Here is a 20,231-nt window from a genome sequence, read left to right as displayed (position 1 = left end):
TTTTGCTTACGCCTCTGAAAATCCTAAGCAAAACTTAAAGTGTTTTCCCAAAATTGATATGAGGTGATCACTAATCAATTCCCTTTCCTTTAAGAAAATTCCAATATTGTAACCAATCACTGTGAAGAATAAACAGTCACTGCCTCCAAACTAGATAAGCGGTTGTGTAACCTATACCTCTGAGCTTCCTTCTGTGTTTTGGTCTGAGTGCTCCTGGTTTGCAAACTATCTTTTTGATGTGTGCATAACAAACTTTTACTAATTACTACTTTGCTGATTCATTGGTTTTCTGGGTTTTTTCTGAACTTTTGACATTCAACTTCTCTTTTAAATTCTTTCCACATAGGCAGATTGCCTTTTTTGTAGGGTCCTGAATTTTATCCAGTTCTCAAAACTCTTGCGCTTATCTCTGAAATTAAAAAAAAAAAAAGAATATCAATAATAAATGTAGGATCAAGGATTTAAAAATATTTCAACATGCAACTCGTTGCTTCTGGAGTAGGTCTGCTGTACTACTCCAGCCCTAGTGAATAATTAATGCCTTGAACTATTCCAATCACCACGGGTTGCCAGGCCACCAAATAACGAAGCCAATCAAGGATTTGTCCATACAAAAAGTGTGTGCGCTCCCAGCTAAATCTCAGTTAAGGAGGTTGCTCTACGTACAGTCAAGTAACAGACATATTCACGAATCTCATTTGCAAATACAATAAGCAACGCCATGAGGGGGTATTTCCTTTCTCGTTAATTCTACGTGCTCATTTAAATGCCCCTTATGTGATTGTTATAGCATTTGGTTATCAGTGTTAGTTACACTACACCAAATTTCCAAAAAGAAATCAAAACAATTTACAGTAAAATCCCGAACTATAAAACAAGAGCTAAAGGCAAGGGTCAATACTAAAAGACAGTGGGAAGGGGAAATGACTGCTCTGAAAAACCAAGGCCCATGGAGGCTTTTGTAAGTGAGCCAAGACAGCCCTGGGCTCTCATGCAGTTGACTCAGCAGAGGGAGCATGTTGTGTGTTGTTTTTTTTTCGTGTTGTGTATTAAAATGAAAAACATCACAGATAAGATATACTTTTGCTGATTTCTTTGATAAATTGTGCTAAAGGGACATAATTAATACCTAATATCTCCGATAGCAATGTTACACACATAAAGGCAAATACTCCCCAAGTAGCTTGCTTTTCTATGAGTCTCCAGAGTACATGTAATAATATTCAAAAGTTACAAGAGTACATGTAATATTTAATAGTTTGTTCTCTCAAGACTGTATAGAGTAACCCATTAGCCTTTGCTATTTACACGATCGTTTAAGGTGACATTTATGATCATATTATCACCAATTTTTATAACAAAGATGTATATCCTTTAGCTTCATAAGGTATTAACCAGAAGTGGTTCTTGACTCGGTCTGCCAATATTAGAAGGGACTTCAGGGCAGGTGCGTGAAGAGGAGGGAGGGAGAAGCTGCACACACCTTTAGCCTCGGTTGTGCTTCAGTTATGCTGACTCACTGAGAAAGGCCAGGCCCGTAGATGGAGCTGGTGGCTGCACAGGTGCTCTGCTGCTGTGGCCCTAAGACACAGCCAGCCACGGTGCTGCCTCCCCTGCTACCCTAACAGCAAATCTTCCCTTGATTGGCAGTTCTCAGAGTTGGACGCATTGCTGCCAACAGCCATCGTTAAATCCATGTATCGGGTTGGGGAAGAGTAGGGGAGCAGGGAACAAGGGCAGTATCTCCGTTAGCACTGTAAAATTTGGGTGACCGGTACCTAGAAAGTGTAGTGGCTCTTAGGTGAAGAGAGAGTACTTGGCAGGTTGATGCCGACCTCTCAGTGTTTTCTGTTTAGGGTTGGGATATGTTTTAATCCCATGTACCCTCCTAGAGGACATATACCATGGTCTTGGGCCAGTGGGGTTGAGGACTAAGTCTTTATAGTCAGCTCTGGATGGGGCCATTGAGGCTTCCTGTGGCCTCAGTTGGAGAAGCATGGTGTCTATAAGAATCCTAGTTGTTGCCATAAGCTGTCTGTAGGTCCTCATTTTCTTTTTTTAAATTTATTTTTATTTTTTATTATTTTATTTTATTTTATTTCTCATTTTCTTTCAATATTATTATCCCTCAGGTTTAGCCTAAGACAAGATGAGGCATGGTAAGGAATTTAAAAGGCCAAAATACAGGGGGTAAACAACTCTACTCACTTCTGGAAATAATAAAATTTAGTACACCTTCAAAATTCTTTTCCATATTCTAGTTCACATTTGAGCTTTTGAAATTTCAATTCCAGGGGCACCTGGGTGGCCCAGTCAATTAAGTGTCTGTCTTGGGCTCAGGTCATGATCTTGGGGTCGTGGGAGGGAGCCCTGCCTCAAATCCCACATGAGCTCCCTAGTCAGCAGGGAGTCTGCTTCTCCCTCTACTTCTAGTCCTCCTCCTCCACCCCTGTTCCACTCCCTCTCATTCTCTCCCAAATAAATAAATAAACAAAATCTTTAAAAGAAATTTCAATTCCAGTCTACATATTTATCTACCCACCTACTCATCCCATCCACCCATTACCTGTCATCCATCTATCTGCCCATCCATCCATCCATCCATCCATCATCTATTTATATATCTATTATCTATCTATCTATCTATCATCATCATCATCATCATCTATCTAATGCTTCCATATATTTACCTATCTCTTGCAATATCCCATCACATTTTCACTAAAGCCCTTAGGGTGGAACATTATGGAATATGGAGAGTAGAATGTTTCTTTTTTGGCACTTAAGTTCCTAGCCAGAGTATTAACATAGGCACAGGGGAGAAAAGAAACCAGTAAGTTGTTTTGAAATAAATGGCTAGGGAAAACTTTTTTCTGCTAAAACTTTCATGAAGGTAATGAAAATTTTGATTGAAGAATGCATTACCACAAATATTTAAGATAATACTTCACAACTTTTTTTAAAAAAGGATACGGGTTACTGATCATCCTCTTCAAATCAACCTTCTCTTTGCAGTAAGGGCAAGTTTGCTTTTTACCAACTATACACCAACCGCGGATGCAGAATTCATGAAAGCTTAGGTATCTCGTTAGGGAAGTTTCTAGATATTAAAGGGCAAGGTCTGCTTCATGATGGCATAATGGAAATGACTCCATCTGCGGGAGGTGGAGGGGAGAGTAGAGGATGAGAATGGCTGTCAGTCATGACTTGATTGTGTACATCACTATTTAAGGAAGATTCGGCAGGACCACGGAACCTTCAGGGACTGGGAGCTTGCATCAGAGCTGCTATAGCTTTAGGACCCTTCAGAGTTTACATGGCTCCTTGGTTTTGTTCTTGCTTCACTTGATTCTTCCAGGATTTAAAGTAGATAAAGAATATGAAAGTGCCTTTCTACAGTAATACTTTATGTAAACGTATCACGGTGTTTCCCTGCCTCGCTCATCGTGTGTTTCTCATGCATTTACCATAGCACCTCCCTATCCTACTTTTTGTGCATTACTCATTATCTACTGTACTGTGGAATCAGCCTTATCTTAAGGACTTAGGCAAGCTTAGGGAACTTGTAGTCATAAACCGCAAACTTACAGATATTTCTATTAGGTTCATAGTCCTATCTCAAGTTATTTGTTACTGATAAGGGGCCACTTATTTTTAATAGAATATAAACCTAATAAAATTCTGAAACCCTAGGCATTTACAAACTCATTTGCATATATCTCCCTGTCTAGAGAGTTTGGCCCTTTGCCCCTAAAGTTGAGAGCACATCTATGTTTTCCCACAGCATCAGGGGACCGCTCCTATTAAAGCTCCTATCACATTGTATCATGACATTCAATGAGCATACACGTCTCTCCTGGACTGCATGCTACTTGTGGGACCAGGTCTCATTCTTTTGTTTCCTCAGCACCGTAAGCAGTGCCGGAGGGCCTATTTATTAAATAAATGTTTGAATGGATCACTCAAAACCAATTGCTTTTGCAAATACATTTTCTCAGGTTTGACAACATTGTAGATTTGAGCAAAGTGATTAACAGTAGTGAGATCCGTCCTATTGATCCATCCTAGTGGTTTATTTTTTTCTACAGTTGTTGATCTCACTGTGGCTCTCTGGATCCAGATCACAGGACTTTCTGACTAGTCCGCTGTCACCCATGTGAACAGCAATGATGTGGAGGTCTCCTCTCTAACAAGTGGAGGGCTGTGAAGTGTAGACAAGTGGAGGCCGTGTACGTAGTTCCTCAATATTAGATCTTCACGCAGCTAAGAGGTTCCACTATTTTATGTTCTTGGAGTTGGGTCACCTTTGCAATAAGCTTGGGTTTATATAAAGTGGTGTACTACAACAAAGATTTTAAACCAAAACCCTTACAGCTCTATATTCAAAAGGGCTGGAGGATGGCCCCATCTTTTAGAGAGATACAGAGTTCAGGGGTCCTAGAGACAGCAGTGAAATGTCCACCTCCTCTTTAATAATCTTGGTCTCATCTTCAAAATCTTGATGCTGTAAAGTCTCCAAGCTGTCAGAATTGCTGCAGAGCAATATTCTGATTCCTTCTCCTGCCTCACGTTATTAATATGACTCACGTTTGCCTGCTCCTTGCTAATGTGACTCATGCCAAAGTGGGCCATTAGTAATACTCCCTGCAAAGCAAATTTAAAGGTGACTACATTTTAGAGTACATACGCACACATGTACAACAATCCCTAAGTGCTTTTAAAGGTGGAGAGAGAAGATATTTCCACTTGCAAATGGCAGAAGGGGCTCTGTTCCAACATTTGAAAAGTAATCACATTTAAAACTAAGGCCAGATTTGGAAAATTTCTACCAAAGAAGGATAGTTTTTTTGGGAAAGTTGTCACACTGAAAAACCACCACAGAATTCTATATGGGTTGTCTTTGTATTTTTTAATCTTAAAATAGTAAGGCTTAAATGTTGGAGTGAGGGCTCCGAGTACGTTTCAGATGCATTTAGTCCACTTTTTAACTCTCAGGATTGAAAAATTGGAATCTGCCCAGATGAAATAGAACGGTATCAGGGGCACTGCACGTCTAGAGTATTAGTGAGCTCGGTGGGCTTCAGAGGCAAAAGATAGATGGTTTAACCACCTGATAATGCCAAAGCTCTGAACTGGGTGTAGAGCAAAATTATCAAATTGATATTTAGTATAAAATAAAGAAAAATGATACCATTTCCCCCCCGTATTTAGAAAAGAATTAAAATACCAACTGTTGGCCAACCCATGCATGACTTTAGTGTCCAGAGTTCCATGCTTAGGCAGCATAAGCTGCTTCGCTCAGGGATCTTGAGCCCAGTGTGTTTCCGCATACTGAGGGCTTCCTCAACAGTCACTGGAATCCCCAAAGAATGCTAGTTTCCAGGCCCAGGCTTGTCTGGTTCCTAACACCTAAAGATCCATCAGCCATTTGGGGTGGAATTCACAGGCAGAGGAGCCAAGTGGTCCAAGAACTGGGTGTGCAAGTGTTGGTCCCTCTTTCCTACTGCTAGTGCCTGTGGCACTAGCCTCTTTCTATAACCAAAGCTGACACCTGGTTGCCCGCCGCCCCCCCCCACCAACTGTTGACACAAGCAGGTTTCTAGGATTATTTCTAAGCAAAGCGCACTTTGTTGCATTCAGTCCTGTGAGACTCAGACACAGACTCCACCTGGATAGTCAGTCCTGAGTTGTTCCCTGAACCTGAAACTCCACTTTGTCTCATCCCCAAACCTTTCCCTCCCTGGGCCTTGACAGCTATCTGTCCGCTTACGGCTTTGCCAACTTTCCCAGCCAGAGTCCGGGCAGAGGATGCAGTTTTCCTGTCCATGTGGCATTAAGATTCATTTTTTATAAAGGAAATTACTGGGAGAACTTCACCTCAGTTAGCATTCATTATTCAGCAGGGATTATCAGAAAGTCTCAACAAGACAGGTGGCAGAGGATAAAGGCCTGGGGTTTGAGGATGGGAGTTGAGCAAGCAGAGGAGATGGTGAGCGGGGAGGAGAGGAGGGAGGAGGAAGGGATGAGATGAGCTCCCTGACTTGCCGTCTGCCATGACCAACACAGATTCTTTGAAAGTGGCCTCCCATCACTGGCTTGATGAAGCCCATACGGTTTCCTGTGAAAAGGATACACATGATTGCATGAGAGCTGGTAGGTGTTTTCAATGAGTCCTTCCTCATCGAGCTCCACAATGATCTTCTGCCCACAGACGGCGCAGATGTTATCCCCCAAGCTCCTCGTGGGCATCCCACTCATGCTGTAGAACTGTTGGGGGACATGCACAGAGCACTGTTGGAAAGGCGAGCACGTGCCATGCATACTCCGAACACAGGGAAGCCACTGCCAGGTTTTGGGACAGAGTCTTTACTGCTTCTTCATTGGTCTAGAACTTGAAACACTCTTCCCCAAAGGAATGCTTCAGTGGGGCCAGGGTCTCCAGGCAAAAACCTACTGAACCCTAAGTAGACCCAAGGCACATGGCTAATTATAACTTCCAATTTAATCTTCCCATTGAGGAATCCTTCAAGGGGAAAGGTTTTAATTGAACACCAATAAAAAATAAATTTCTTAAAAAAAATAAAAAATTAAAAAAAAGGGGGAAAGGTTTTTATCCAGGGCTATAGTTCAGAGTCACACAGGAAGCTTTTTAAGCTTACCCATAGCCCGACTCTTCCTCTTATTTTGGAGATTGATTCACACACAGATCTGGGGTAAGCTGAGGCATCTCCATATTTTTTAATTCCCATGTGATGAGAAGGAGCACACAGATTAATCCTACCGGGAGGCAATGCTTTTAGAGTTCTAACTTGGGATACCTGTATCTTTCCAGTACTGCAGATGAAGAGTGATTATTGCTTTTTTAAAAGATAAATATTCATTTAATATTTGTTTTAAATAGAAGATAGGAAGATAATACAAGTCCCCATATACCATGTACCTTGTTTCCCCTATTATTAACCTCTAACATTAGTACAGTACCTTCATCACAATCAGTGAACCAACATTGACACTAATTATGAAATAAAGTACATACTTGATGCAGATTACTTAGGTTTTTTTGTTGTTGTTGTTGTTAATCTAAAGTCTTTATTCTGTTCCAGAATCTCATCTAGGATACCACTCAGTCGTTATGTTTCCTTAGGTTCCTTTTGGTTATGGTGGCTTCTCAGACTTTGCTTTTTTTCCTATGACTTTGACAGTGTAGGGAAGTATTTTGTGGAATGTCCCTCAGCTGCAACTTAACTGGTGTTTTTCTCTTCATTACACTGAGTGTGGGTTTTAGGGAAGGAGACAATAAAGGTGACATTCTTATCACACCACAGCGAGGTACATGCTATCAACATGACCTACCACTGTTGCTATTAACTTTAATCACCTGGCTTGTGGCAGTGTTTGTCAAGTTTCTCCACTAGCTACTCTTTCTTTGACTCCTTGTTCTGTACTCTTTGGAAGGAAATCATCATGAGCAGCCCATTCATAAAGAGGGGGTCGGCTATGCTCTATCTCAGTGTCAGTGAGGTTTCTCTAGAAAAAAGGAACCCATGGTGTGTGTGTGTATCTAGACTAGTGTTTGACTATTTGATCAGACAATTGAGCACCATAACCTACCCAAGTTGACACCAAAAACTTAACCACACAACCTTCTTAAGGTTGGAGTATCTACATAAATTATGTGGAATTCTTCTGAATAGGAGATTTGTTTGTTCTCCTCCATTTATTCATTCATGTCATATGGACTCTTGATTATTTTATACTTTGTTATAACCCAGTGCTGCTGCTGCTGCTGCTACTGCTGCTGCTACTTTGTTGTACAGATTGTTCCAGCTTTGGCCATTGGGAGCTTTTTCAGTATCTCTTTGACTTTCCCTCATCTTTGTTTTTTTTTTTTTTTTGTGGTTTGGTTTTTTGAGCACTTCCTTAACTTCTGGAAATACAAGATACTCCAGGTTCAATTGCATGTTCCTGCCAAGACCTAGAATCAACTATTTCTCCAGGAAGCCCTGGTTCCTTTTATTGTACAATGGTATTAGAAAAGATCTGGGTACGAGGTGTGCTCCTTGTTACTGGGGTGTCATTGCTTTAGGGCTTCTTAGCTAACAGAGCAAGGAAATATATATGTATATAATAACTCATGTTTATAACATAGCAATAGACGGTCCTTTATGTGTCCATCTACGTTAAGATACATATAATCTATATTAAGCTAAACATGAGTTCAGATTGAAGTCTTTAACTCTTATCCATTACCACATGGATCATTCTAGCCTTCTCTCCTTACCTGTTTGGAACCCTCTGAGAGTGAGAAACATAGCTCCCATTAAGGGCTCTCCACTTACGTAGCCGTGCAATTCCAGAATACATGTAGAGCAGTGTCAGGATTGTCACCCATAGTCACCCATAGCCCTGAGGGAAACCACTGTATGAACTAGAGTACAGAGCTTATGTTCAGTTCCTTTGCTTTTAATCTTAGATTTCTGTTCATTTCTAAGGTACTCAGATCTGCACTTTCTTTTCCTACTTCCTTCACTGTGGTTATTTCGTATATTTGTAATACACTTAGATTCCTTTGTCACAGTCTACATTTTTTCTTAGAATTCTCTTACATCTTAAATGATTTTCTGGATTTGTATACATTATTTCCCCCTCTCTGCTTCAAAATACTATTGATTTTGACAAATGGACAGTGCCGTGTATTTACCATTACAGTGTCATACCGAATAATTTCACTGCCCTAAAAAATTCCTTGTATTTCACCTATTCAACACTGCTCCCTCCCTAAGCCCCTGGCAACCACTGACCTGTTTACTATCTCCGTAGTTGTATCCTTTCCAAAATGTCATATAAATGGAATCATACTATGTAGCCTTTTCGGACTGCCTTCTTTCACTTAGCAATATGTATTTACAGTTCATCCGTGTTCTTGCATGGCCTGATAGCTCATTCCTTTTCCTGAGGAGATTTAAAACAAAGCAGATGCATTGGCTCCACTTCCAGAGATTCCGACTTAATTAGTCTGGTGTGGGGCTTAGGCACTGGTGTGAGAATGGAAATTGTTCCTCCTTTGCCTCCTCCTTACCTCTGTCATAGGCCTGTGTACAAACTTGCACACGTGTGCACGCACGCACACACCATCAGTTGAAGTCAATGGTGGTTATGCCAATGCTTGGAGCAGTAGGTTTTATATATTTGGTAGATGGAGTTAAGATGACAAAAGATGACAAGAAGTTTAAGACTTCTGAGGTGGGATCAGATGAGAAGTCTCCAGAAAGTTAGTGCTTAAAAACTTGTCTTGGGAGGTTGAATCTCTTCTTCCTGGCGCACTGGAGGACAGAGGACATACAACTCTTCTCCTTGTCTTCTGTCCATAAACAAGTACAAGAGGCTTTGGGGATTTTTTAAGGAGTATGGCTTTTGGCTTTTGCTGGAGGAAGTAGGAGTGGAAATATTCCCTCCCATGCGCACCATAAACATTAGAAAAAAAAAGGCAGTTGTCCCGTAGATGACACATGGCAGAGGAATCCCAAAAGGCATTTTGTTCCAGCATTTTACCACAGAAGTTGTATTCCAGGCTATCAGAAAAGAGTAAGATAGAACCTACAGAAATGGAGAAGGGCAGATGCGATGGGAATGGAATTTGGGTCATGTCTACTTAGTCTCACCCCATAAATGGAGAGAGAGAAGAACAGTCCTTGACACTCACACTAGCTTTTCCATTTCATATCTGTTGTGTACCAAGGGACAGGTAGAGGACAGAGACATGAAATTCTTGAAACCACTGGGTCATCCCTGGAGACCCTGTAAATTTTAAGGAGATATGCATGTCTCAGACATAGATGAATGCTGCTAATACCTGAATCTGGAATACATCTAACCAGAAAGTATGTCTATTTGGAGTTTTAATCATAAAAGAGTATTTAAAAAAGATGTTAGGGATATTTTTTAAATTCTAGAGACCAACATACAGTCAGAATATATTTAGCAGTTTTTGTATCTTCTACTTCTTCTAATGCTATATGATGATAACTGATCTTTATGAAGAGTTACCTGGAGGCACCGATTGATTCCAAAGTGCTTTATGTGCATCAAATATGACTTTCTGTATTAGGCCGATACCAAGGTTTTTGTTATTATTGAATTTTTACTAATCCTTTCTTTCTTTCTTTTCTTTTTTTTTTTTTAGAGAGATGAGGTAAGGGAGAGGGAGAGGGAGAGAGAATCTGAAGCAGGCTCCATGGCCAGCACAGAGTCTGACATGGGACCCAATCTCACAACTTTAAGACCATGACCTGAGCTGAAAATCAAGAGTTGGACGCTTAACTCACTGAGCCACCCAGGTGCCCCTACTAATCCTTTCAATATTGACAATTGGAGTATGCTACATAAGGTTGCTTTCAAATTATTATTTTATTTAGTAAGAGGCCTTTGGGGGCACTTGGCTGGCCAAGTCAGTAGAGTACGTGACTCTTGATCTCAGGGTTGCGAGTTTGAGCCCCACGTTGTGTGTAGAGGTCACTTAAACATAAATAGATAGATAGATAGATAGATAGATAGATAGATAGATAGATAAATAAATAAATAAATAAATAAATAAATAAATAAGATGAGATGCCTTGTTTCCCAATCACTTTATAGAAATAAGAAGTATATTTTCTAATGCAATAGCAAAGATAATTTCTGGTGCCGGGAGAATCAGGGAGCAGTTGGCCTGGGAGAACCAAAAAAGACATGTATTTCTGAAAACGGATACAAATATGTAAGATGAGACCAAATCTCCATGCGCTGTGGTGGTTTCAGAGAATGAGAACAACACTTACCCCTATTGTAGAAGCCATATAATCCGAACAGATCTCTGCAAAATCTCTTCCCATTACTCCATAGTAGAGGCCATAGAACAAGGACACAATGCCAAAATCCATGGAATCTCTAGCCTTGATTCTATTGAAAACAAGAGTGTAAGGAAATAAGAATGTGGCATTTAGGGAGCTCGGGAAGACTGCAGCTTAGAAGAAATTTCCTGCCATAGTATCTAACAGAAACTTGGGAGTGTTTTTTTTAATGGATTTTTAAAAATTTCCTTTTTTTTTTTTTAAAGAATTTTAAAATTCTCTAAATTCCCCTGAAACTTGACTACTTAGTGGTAAGTGGACAAAGTAATTCTTGAGAGGGTCTTCTAACTAGTGGCTCTCAAGCTGGGCTATGCAAAGAAAAGCCTGGGTAGCTTGTAAAACTCCCCATCTGCCCCTTGCACCCCAGGCCCATGACATCAGATTCTCTGGAGGTAGGGCCTGTGCAGCAATATTTTTGGAACCTCTCTAGATCCCAGGTGACTCTAGGGGGCAGCTAACATTAAGAACTTCTTTAATAGGGATCCCTGGGTGGCGCAGCGGTTTGGCGCCTGCCTTTGGCCCAGGGCGCGATCCTGGAGACCCGGGATCGAATCCCACATCGGGCTCCCGGTGCATGGAGCCTGCTTCTCCCTCTGCCTGTGTCTCTGCCTCTCTCTCTCTCTGTGACTATCATAAATAAATAAAAATTAAAAAAAAAAAGAACTTCTTTAATAGAGCAGTGGTTCTCAGCCCTAGATATAGATTAGAATTAACCCCGGGGAGATTTAAGACTCCACTGATTAGGAGCTGTAATGTAAGTGGCTTGGGGTGGAGTCCACACAGCAGTGCTTTTTAGAAGCTCCTCAGATTGGGATTTCTTGTTATCAAATTTAGATTTTACAGACTGTTTTCAAATACTTCACTTACCTAGCAAATACTTGAGGTAGATAATATTATCCTCATTTTGCATTTGAAAAAATAGAGATTTAGAAAAAAACGATTTGCTTATCATGACAATTGGTACAAAACAAAACCAGGGATCGAGCTCCAATTTTGAGGCCCTTTGCTACTGTGTCATAGTTGCCATATATTAATTAGAGAAAAAATTTTGCAAGTTGGATCATATTTCCAATACAGTAGGATTCTCTATGATACACCCCACCTCATTTTTAAGGGGAATATCTCTTTCTTTTTTTTGGAATATTTCTTTAAAAAGTGAATAATCAGCCCCTAATTTAATTAGCCTCTAATTTAATGAATCTTAATCATAGTACATATGGTTTGCTGTATCTGTCAACAGTTTCAAATATTAGCCCTGGCCAGATCTGATTGAGTCAGGCAGTGAGTAGGGAGTGGAGGGGAGCTGGGTAGTCTCTCTCTGGACACTATCTGGTTGTTTTGTGCTCTGTTAATTTGAGGAGGAAGGAGTAAAGGCAGATTGCTTTGTAGACTTAGAGGTACAGATCTTTTGGTAATGTGAATTGGGAATTCCAACACAAATGGTGGCTTTATTCCTTCAAGATTTGCCTGGGTTTATTTGAGAACTGGGGCAGTGGGGAGGAATAAAGATTCTCTCCACGTTTGGAGAAGGATGTATTATGATCTTACTGATAAAAAGTATAGTGACAGATTTGTGGTTCCACAGAAAAGAATTTTATTTAATTTTATTTATTTATTTATTTATTTTTAGAAAAGAATTTTAAAACAGTGATAATCAATAACAGTAAAAAACAATTCCTTGCCAGCCTGAAGGGTTAAGTTCTTGGTAAACCTCATTGTAAGAGGAGTCATGGCTGAGGATCTTAAAATCTTATGGACTTAAGTTGTCCCTGTCTTGGGACAACTATAGGCTCAGTGATTTCATACAGCCCTTATAAATATTTTTACAGTCACTAATGTAAAGTTATGTAGACAGTATGCTGAAAAAAGAATTCAGTATCTTTCTATATGCAAAATAATATGGAAATCATAGGTGTGTACACTTACTTTCTATCCCTTTCCCGCTAGAAAAAGGTGGGAGCTCCTGCTCTGGAAGTGTCATGAAATGCTTATAAAATCAGTAATGTTGCCATAGAAGAGTCTTTCCCCTCAGAGCTGACAACCCCATCCAACTGCCTTCCCTATTTTATGAGTTAAGGGTCACCGATCTGTGCCCCTATATTTCTGTTAAGTTCCCAGACACTTAGAGGAACTTCAATGTGAGAGATATTCTGAGGAATTTTTTTTTATTTGAGCTGCTTTCCATAGCTGGGTGGTAGGTCTCAAATCCCCTTTTCAGACCACAGGGTGATGACACAGCCATTGCTCTGCCCACGAGTACCTCATCCGCAACACATCAGTAACCAACTTTCTAGTGGGTGCTCTGTTCTGAGTTATAATTATCCTGATTTCCTTGATTGCTCCCAAGACGAGATTTCTTGCTCTGTTATCTCCTTACTCCTCATTCAAGTTCTAAGCACTTAGTTTTGTCCTTTTCTGACTGCCCTAAGCAAAAGGGATTTCATGGGTAGCAGAAACAAAATTCTAGAGCAGTGCTGTTCATGGCAATATAGAAATCTAGATTAAAAATTTCCTAGTAGTCACATTAAAAAGAAACACAAAATAATTTCACTAATACATCCCAAATGCTGTATTTCAACGGTCAATATAAAAAATTCTTTTTCATACTTTGACATGTGTATTTTATAGTTACAGATAATTTTATTTCATAATTTAGGTGCTCAACGATCACACGATCTATCGTATACTGCACCGGACAGCGTAGTTCTAGAGGTTTTAAGGAAGAAGATATATACAAGGATATGATGCTTCAGAATTTTATGGAGGCGAAATTTGTAGTTCAGTCAGAATTACTCTACCACAAATGTAGCCTGCTTTTAATGGTGATCTTTAAAATATGCCTATCAAGAATGGATTTTCTTTAAAGCTCACAATTTTTTGAAAATTTTTCTTCTCTAGGGTTTCCTCTTATACTTTTCTAGCGGTTTCCACCAATGATATCTACTACAATGTGGCCCTGGAACATCACAGGGCCAAATGATTTCAGATACAGAGAATGCGACCAGGTGAATGTTGCAAACGAGGGCTTGCAGGTTTTAAGATCTTGACTAGAGATACTTACTTGAAAAATAAATTGAATCCACACATTGTGAACATGATAGCCAAATAACCCACAACACCAAATGCATAGCTGAGTTTGTAGATTAGAAGAAACCATTTGTAGACCAATCTGTGGAGTGTAAAATGGGGGGAAAAACAGAACATGATACATTAGAAAGTATTTTATCTTTTTCAAACATTTTTGTCAGTTTTTAATTTCTAGAATTCTGTTTATTATGTAATATACATAGCATAGATTATATCAGCTAAACTCAATAATAATCTATAGTTCTAAAAAATTTTTATTTATTTATTCATGACAGACACAGAGAGAGAGAGAAAGAGAGAGAGAGACAGAGACACAGTAGAGGGAGGAGCAGGCTCCATGCAGGGAGCTGGACGTGAGACTCGATCCCGGGTCTCCAGGATCACACCCCAGGCCACTGGGGCTGCCCAATAATCTATAGTTTTAATGTATCTGTACTATATACATAGTATGCACGTGCATATACAGTTTCATTGTGTTCCTCATGTAAGAGTGGCCTTCGGGGATGGTTTCTCTGCCTGGGACCCCGCCTCCCCTTCTTCTCTTGTTTGGCCCCAGGGTTAGCTTAGAGTGGTTTTGGCAAGAGTAGCTTGGAGGTAAGGAAAAGATGAGCAGAGAAGTCAAGAGGGGGGACCTCCTCCCCCAGGAGTTTTCCTGCACAGCTGCACCTGCTGCCCCTCAAACCCCAGCCCCAGGGCAGATGGCAGCCGTGGTGGGCTCAGCCTCATCCCTACTCCCCCCACTCACACAGCCCCTCCCCCAGCCCCGGGGTGGAATCACCAGTGAGCCTCAGGCGGGATTCCCCGGGGTGGAATCACCAGTGAGCCTCATGGGGCCTCTGTGCACCCAGCAAGTACCATGACCACTCTTAAAGGCTTTGCCTCTTCCCATGGGCTCCAAGTGGAGAAGTGGGAGATGGGGATAGAGAGGAAGGGTGTAGACGATTTCCAAGGGAGCCGCACAGCCTGTTTGTTTCCCTTATCCCTGGTGGTAAGAGCCCTTAGAAACACCCCAGAAGGGGCCACGTGGCTGCTGCATGCCTGGGAGCATGTGGGGGAGGCTGGGAGCCCAGATTCATCCATCCTGTGCCCAGGGAACAAGAAGGGGGGGGGGTGGAGAAAGGAGCAGCTGGATGCTGTCCTGGGTGCTGGGAGAGAAGAAGGGGGGTGGCTGACGGCTGCTCCTGAGCAGTCTCCCACCGTCCCAGGGGGAGCCGTGCTCCCAAGGCTCACGCTCTGGGGTATTGCCCAGGTAAGGTCTCGACGTTAGTTTAAAAGATCTATGCCCCACTTCATTGAATTCTGGTCAGAAGGGACCTTCTGAAACACGGTGCTTTAAATGGGGGTTCGCGGGTGGGCCTGAGACATGGGTTGTCTGGCACCTCGCCCTGGGAAAGGCTCCCCAGGTTGCGGGCCGCACCTCCTGCGTCAGGTGCAACCCCGCCCGGTGGGGGGACCCTGCGGCCTGCGGGTCAAGGCGCTCCTGGCCGTCGTCCCCTCCACGAGGGGGGCCTTTCCGCCCCCCAAGCGACTCCCTTTGATCTGCAGGCGCTGGGCCGCTGGCTTGCTGCTCGGGGCAGCCGGCCGGGGCTTGCTGTCGCTAGAAGGGGGGACGGGGGGCAGCGCCCCGGTGGGGGTCCCCCGACTCCACGAGCCCTCTCTGCCCCCGGAGGGGCTCCTCTCAAGGCTGTGCCGGCACCTGGCTCTTCCTGACTCTACCTGCGCCGCTTCTCTGGGCCAAGAAGCCACCTGTGAGGTCACGAAGGCCACATCAGTATTTTTTTTTTAAGATTTTATTTATTTATTCTTAAGAGATAGAGAGAGAGATAGAGAGAGAGAGAGAGAGAGAGAGAGAGAGAGGCAGAGACCCAGGCAGAGGGAGAAGCAGGTCCCATGCAGGGAGCCCGACACGGGATTTGATCCCGGGACCCCAGGATCAGGCCCTGGGCTGAAGACCGTGCTAACCGCTGGGCCACCCGGGCTGCCCGGGTCACATCATTATTACAGACAGGCTAGATACTACCAAATCCCCTCCACCCCCAAATCCTCCTGCCTACTGGGGGCACAGGTGTCCAGGGCACTGGGAGCCCAGAACTCCCTTGCTCCCCAGATTACAGCCGGAAGGTGAGCGCCTCAGAGCAGCCTCCAGAAGGACAGCTTGGCCTGGAACTGATGGCACCAAGCTCAGCTCTTTGTGGCCAGCGTGTGGCCTGTTTGGGGGCCTGAATCCTGTTGCAGGAGAGAAGAAACTCACTCCACTTCTCTGTTATTCTGACCCACAGCCAGGGGGAGGAACAGCCGGTTTTTAAACCCCACCGTGGGGGGAACCACTCCTCCTGGGCTTGCTTTTGCACCTTGCCGATTTGCTCAGATCAGTTTTCCCAGCCTGTAATGAAATCTTGTTCCAAATGGAAAATCGCTAAGAAGTGACTTACCTATAATATGATGATCAAAGAAAGATCCATAAAGATCTTTAGGGCCTACTACCTCTCACAAACAGGAGCTTCTTTACCCAGAAGAAACAGGGTCCTAATTAGCCTTTCCCATTGTTGGCTCTTCACATGGTGGCTAGGTCTTTCTTTAAGGGTTAATGAGGTGTGCAGGCGGGAGAAGCTGACCTGGGTAGACCGTGGGCCCGGGAAGGAGGTGGCCGGGCCCCTGGCCATCCGAGGTAAATGAGGCATGGAGTGTAACAAGGCAGCAGTTGGATATTTCTTGCCATGAAGTTCCTCTGCACTGAATAAGCTGACATGCACAGAAATACTGTGTTTAACTAGAGTAATTCATTCTACAGTGGAGAAGCGAACTATTCTCACTGAAATACAATATAGGTCATATCTAGGGAATGAAAACAAGTACATTTTGAGTCATACAAAATTTGGATTACTATCACAGGTCTTAAATAACTTACAACATTTTTTAAGAAGGAGAAAGTGTTCCGTATGTCCATGTGCTGATGGGAGACTAGGCCATACAAAAGCTGTCTAAAATCCCAACTTGGCCAGTTTAGGAAGTCTCCTAACACCACCCCAAAGCTCTTCCCATAATTAATTAATTAATTAAATCAATTTTAATTTTAATTAGTTAAAATTTAAATTAAAATATCCACCTGAATTCATTTACTTGAATGTGAATCTTTTCTTTTAATTATTTTTTTAAGCAAGCTCTACATCCAACGTGGGGCTTGAACTCATCAAGAGTCGCATGCTCTTCTGATTGAGCCAGCCAAGAGTCCTTTGAATATTAATCTTTATCATTACATTTATTTATCTGATTTTTCTCACTGCATATTTTTTCTTCTCCAGAGTGGAAGGAAAAGTTGGTATTTGTCTCTCCCACTCTTTTAGAGGATTAAGAATGGCCAAATAATCATAAAAGCATTTCACAGGAGCTTATGATTTATTCTTCAACAGAGATCAAAATTTGACATTGTCTTATTACCATGTAACACCTTGTACATTTTTCCCTTTATCCTACTTCAGGTTTATCTAGATTCAGATTCAGATCTTATCTACAGGACAAGGACAGTGAAAGCAAACTTGTGGGCACATTATGAAGTTTATAAGCACTTTGGAAAGATTTGTAGATGATGTGATCGAATCATAGCAATGTCAAGAGGTTGGCAATGGTAATTAAGATGATCACCGGAATATTAAAGCATCATTTGTTATGAGAGGAATAAGTTGTCCATTACTTATGATTTATCTAACATAAAATACATACATAGTTGTTAGAAATATAAGCATCTAACTCTCGCTCTATTATAACATGTGTGTGACCCAACTTATAACAGAGTCAAACAAAATGCTGAGCTAAAAATAAATATGCAAACAGTGTTCTAGAGGGTTTAATCAATACTTTCACTTCTCTTTCTTCTGGCTTTTATTAGGAGCTGATGTAATATATTTTATCTGTATGTCTGAATCGTCATTAAATAATGAACATCATCCAACAGCAGTATAGCTAGTATCCAAACAGTTTTGTTACTGGAGGCAAAAGAAGTGTAATCCCCTCCTCTCCCATCTGGGAAAATGGAATTAAAGCTTACTTCTTAGTGCTTGCAATAAGAAGGACATCAAGGAAGGAGGAAATGGAATACATACCGTGGCGTTCTCCCTGAGAGGGGTTTTCGGGTAGCTCTGAAGAGGATGTAACTGGTAATAGCTGAGAACATTCCCCACATAGACAGAAACCGCCACCAGTAAAGTTTTATCGTGAAATACAGAGGGACAACCCACATCTGCAACAGTGTCACCAGCTGTTGGAAAAATGAACAGGAAGTCTCTTTCAATGACTGAGGGCCAGGAATGTTATGTCCACTATTAAATGATTCAGAAGCTACTCTTGGGGGGAAACCATCCTCACCATCCCGCCTGGCACATGCAACTGGTTCACCATCCAGCTATGAGCTCTTCTATACATGCAAAGTTTTGGAGGGACTTGTTGTGATCATCTGAACATTCATATGGGAAAGAATCCAAAATCATCATCATCATCATCATCTTCTTCTTCTTCTTCTTCTTCTTCTTCTTCTTCTTCTTCTCCTCCTCCTCCTCCTCCTCCTCCTCCTCCTCCTCCTCCTCCTCCTCCTCCTCCTCCTCCTCCTTCTTCTTCTTCTTCTTCTTCTTCTCTCCTGGATAGTTCAGGTGAAAACAACTTTGGGCTTTAAAAGATATGTGATTTTGAACAAATGAACCTCACTTTTATTGTAAAATTGGAGATAAAAATGCCTGCCCTGCTTGCCCGTGCTGACCGGTGGGGAGTGCTCTGGAAACAGTACTGTAATACATGGAGCCAGGGGACTGTTGTTTCCATCATGTGCACATGTATGGATTTAGGGATGGCAAAGAAGGAATGGCGTCCCAGTATCTTCTGGGACCTCTTTTGCCTGCTGCCTCAGTGCACCCTGCAGGGTTCAGTACAGAGGCCCAAGGGTGAGGCCCCCTCACTCCTGATTAGTGGATATGCAGCCCACCTTTATGCTTCTTGTCTTCCCTTTTTTTTAAAAATCGATTTTATTTATTTATTCATGAGAGACAGAGAGAGAGGCAGAGACACGGGCAGAGGGAGAAGCAGGCTCCCAGTGGGGAGCCCGATGTGGGACTCGATCCTGGGACCCCGGGATCATGCTCTGAACCGAAGGGAGACGCTCAACCACTGAGCCACTCAGGCGCCCCTCTTGTCTTTCCTTTTTAGTTACTGGTGCCTTTTCCAGGCAGGCCAAGATGCAGATCAAACTCCTGCTCACCTGTGTGTAACTCTTCTGTGACCTGTGCCATTGACCTGAGTGCCAGTGGCCTGCAGAGGGTTCTTTAAGTTGGCTGGCCCCAATCCCACGTGGCAGAAACAGGATGGATCGAGCTGCAGGGTTGTTGGTCAACAACCTGATATGGTGACCACAGTGTCACTCTTGTTCTTGAAATCAGGCCAAACACTAGCTATGACCTCTCTTGTGAAAAGAAGACAGGTTTGAATAATAGCCAGAACCTCTGATCGTTTGTGTTTTACCACATGCAGACTAACCACCTATTATTTGCCTGGCACCAAGAGGGGGAAGGGGGGGAAGGCAAAGGGGTTTTGTCTCAGGTGTGGACCTTAAGTAGTGGCACCTGGCAATGCTCTGTTGAGGATGCTGAGCCTGGGTCTTGGTGTAGGGTATCATGATGGGTTAATTATGCCTGCCAGTAATGCAGAAGCAGTGGTTGGAGCATGCATTTTATATATTTGTCATCTGAGTATAACAACTGCTGATGTCATTTGTTTGTTTGTTTGTTTGTTTTATTTTATTTATTTATTTTTTACTTTCTTCATATTGGTCATAAAAGGAGGCAGCTTGGAAAAAAAGTTTATGGATATATTTTTGGATCCTTTAATATTTTTTATTTCCTGTTTTTTTTAAGATTTTATTTATTTATTCATGAGAGACACACACAGAGAGAGAGGCAGAGACACAGGCAGGCAGAGGGAGAAACAGGCTCCATCAGGGAGACTGATGTGGGGACTCGATCCTGGGTCTCCAGGATCAGGCCCTGGGCTGAAGGTGGCGCTAAACCACTGAGCCACCCAGGCTGCCCATGGGTCCTTTAATAAAGTCTCAGTTGTAATAGCCTTAAGGTCAAGAGCCAAAATTATCTGATAAGACTTTCAAATGTCCATGAAAAAGGCAAGGCCACAGCCATTCCTCTTTCCACACCAAATAAGAAGACATTTCTGAGGCTTTTCATTTCTTTATTGCTTCATTCCCATAAACAACGTGAT

General features: G+C 42.2%; 1 protein-coding gene across 1 annotated transcript in view; it reads right to left on the bottom strand.

Annotated features, from left to right (window-relative positions):
- Positions 1–476: 476 nt before the first annotated feature.
- RNF175 (ring finger protein 175) overlaps positions 477–20,231 on the bottom strand; it is a 41,149-nt gene continuing 21,394 nt past the window's right edge. Inside the window, exons 4-9 of the mRNA XM_055336272.1 lie at positions 18,077–18,231; positions 13,951–14,058; positions 10,818–10,938; positions 6,134–6,267; positions 2,974–3,075; positions 477–633 (exon numbers count right to left, since the gene is read on the bottom strand). Of these exons, the coding sequence (XP_055192247.1) occupies positions 513–633; positions 2,974–3,075; positions 6,134–6,267; positions 10,818–10,938; positions 13,951–14,058; positions 18,077–18,231 (741 nt within the window). The 3' untranslated portion in view covers positions 477–512. The remainder of the gene's footprint in view (positions 634–2,973; positions 3,076–6,133; positions 6,268–10,817; positions 10,939–13,950; positions 14,059–18,076; positions 18,232–20,231) is intronic.

This window comes from Nyctereutes procyonoides, unplaced genomic scaffold (assembly GCF_905146905.1).
Source record: "Nyctereutes procyonoides isolate TBG_1078 unplaced genomic scaffold, NYPRO_anot_genome, whole genome shotgun sequence".
NCBI lineage: Eukaryota > Metazoa > Chordata > Mammalia > Carnivora > Canidae > Nyctereutes > Nyctereutes procyonoides.
Note: the sequence above shows the minus strand (reverse complement) of the source record. Positions and strands in the feature narration are given on the sequence as shown.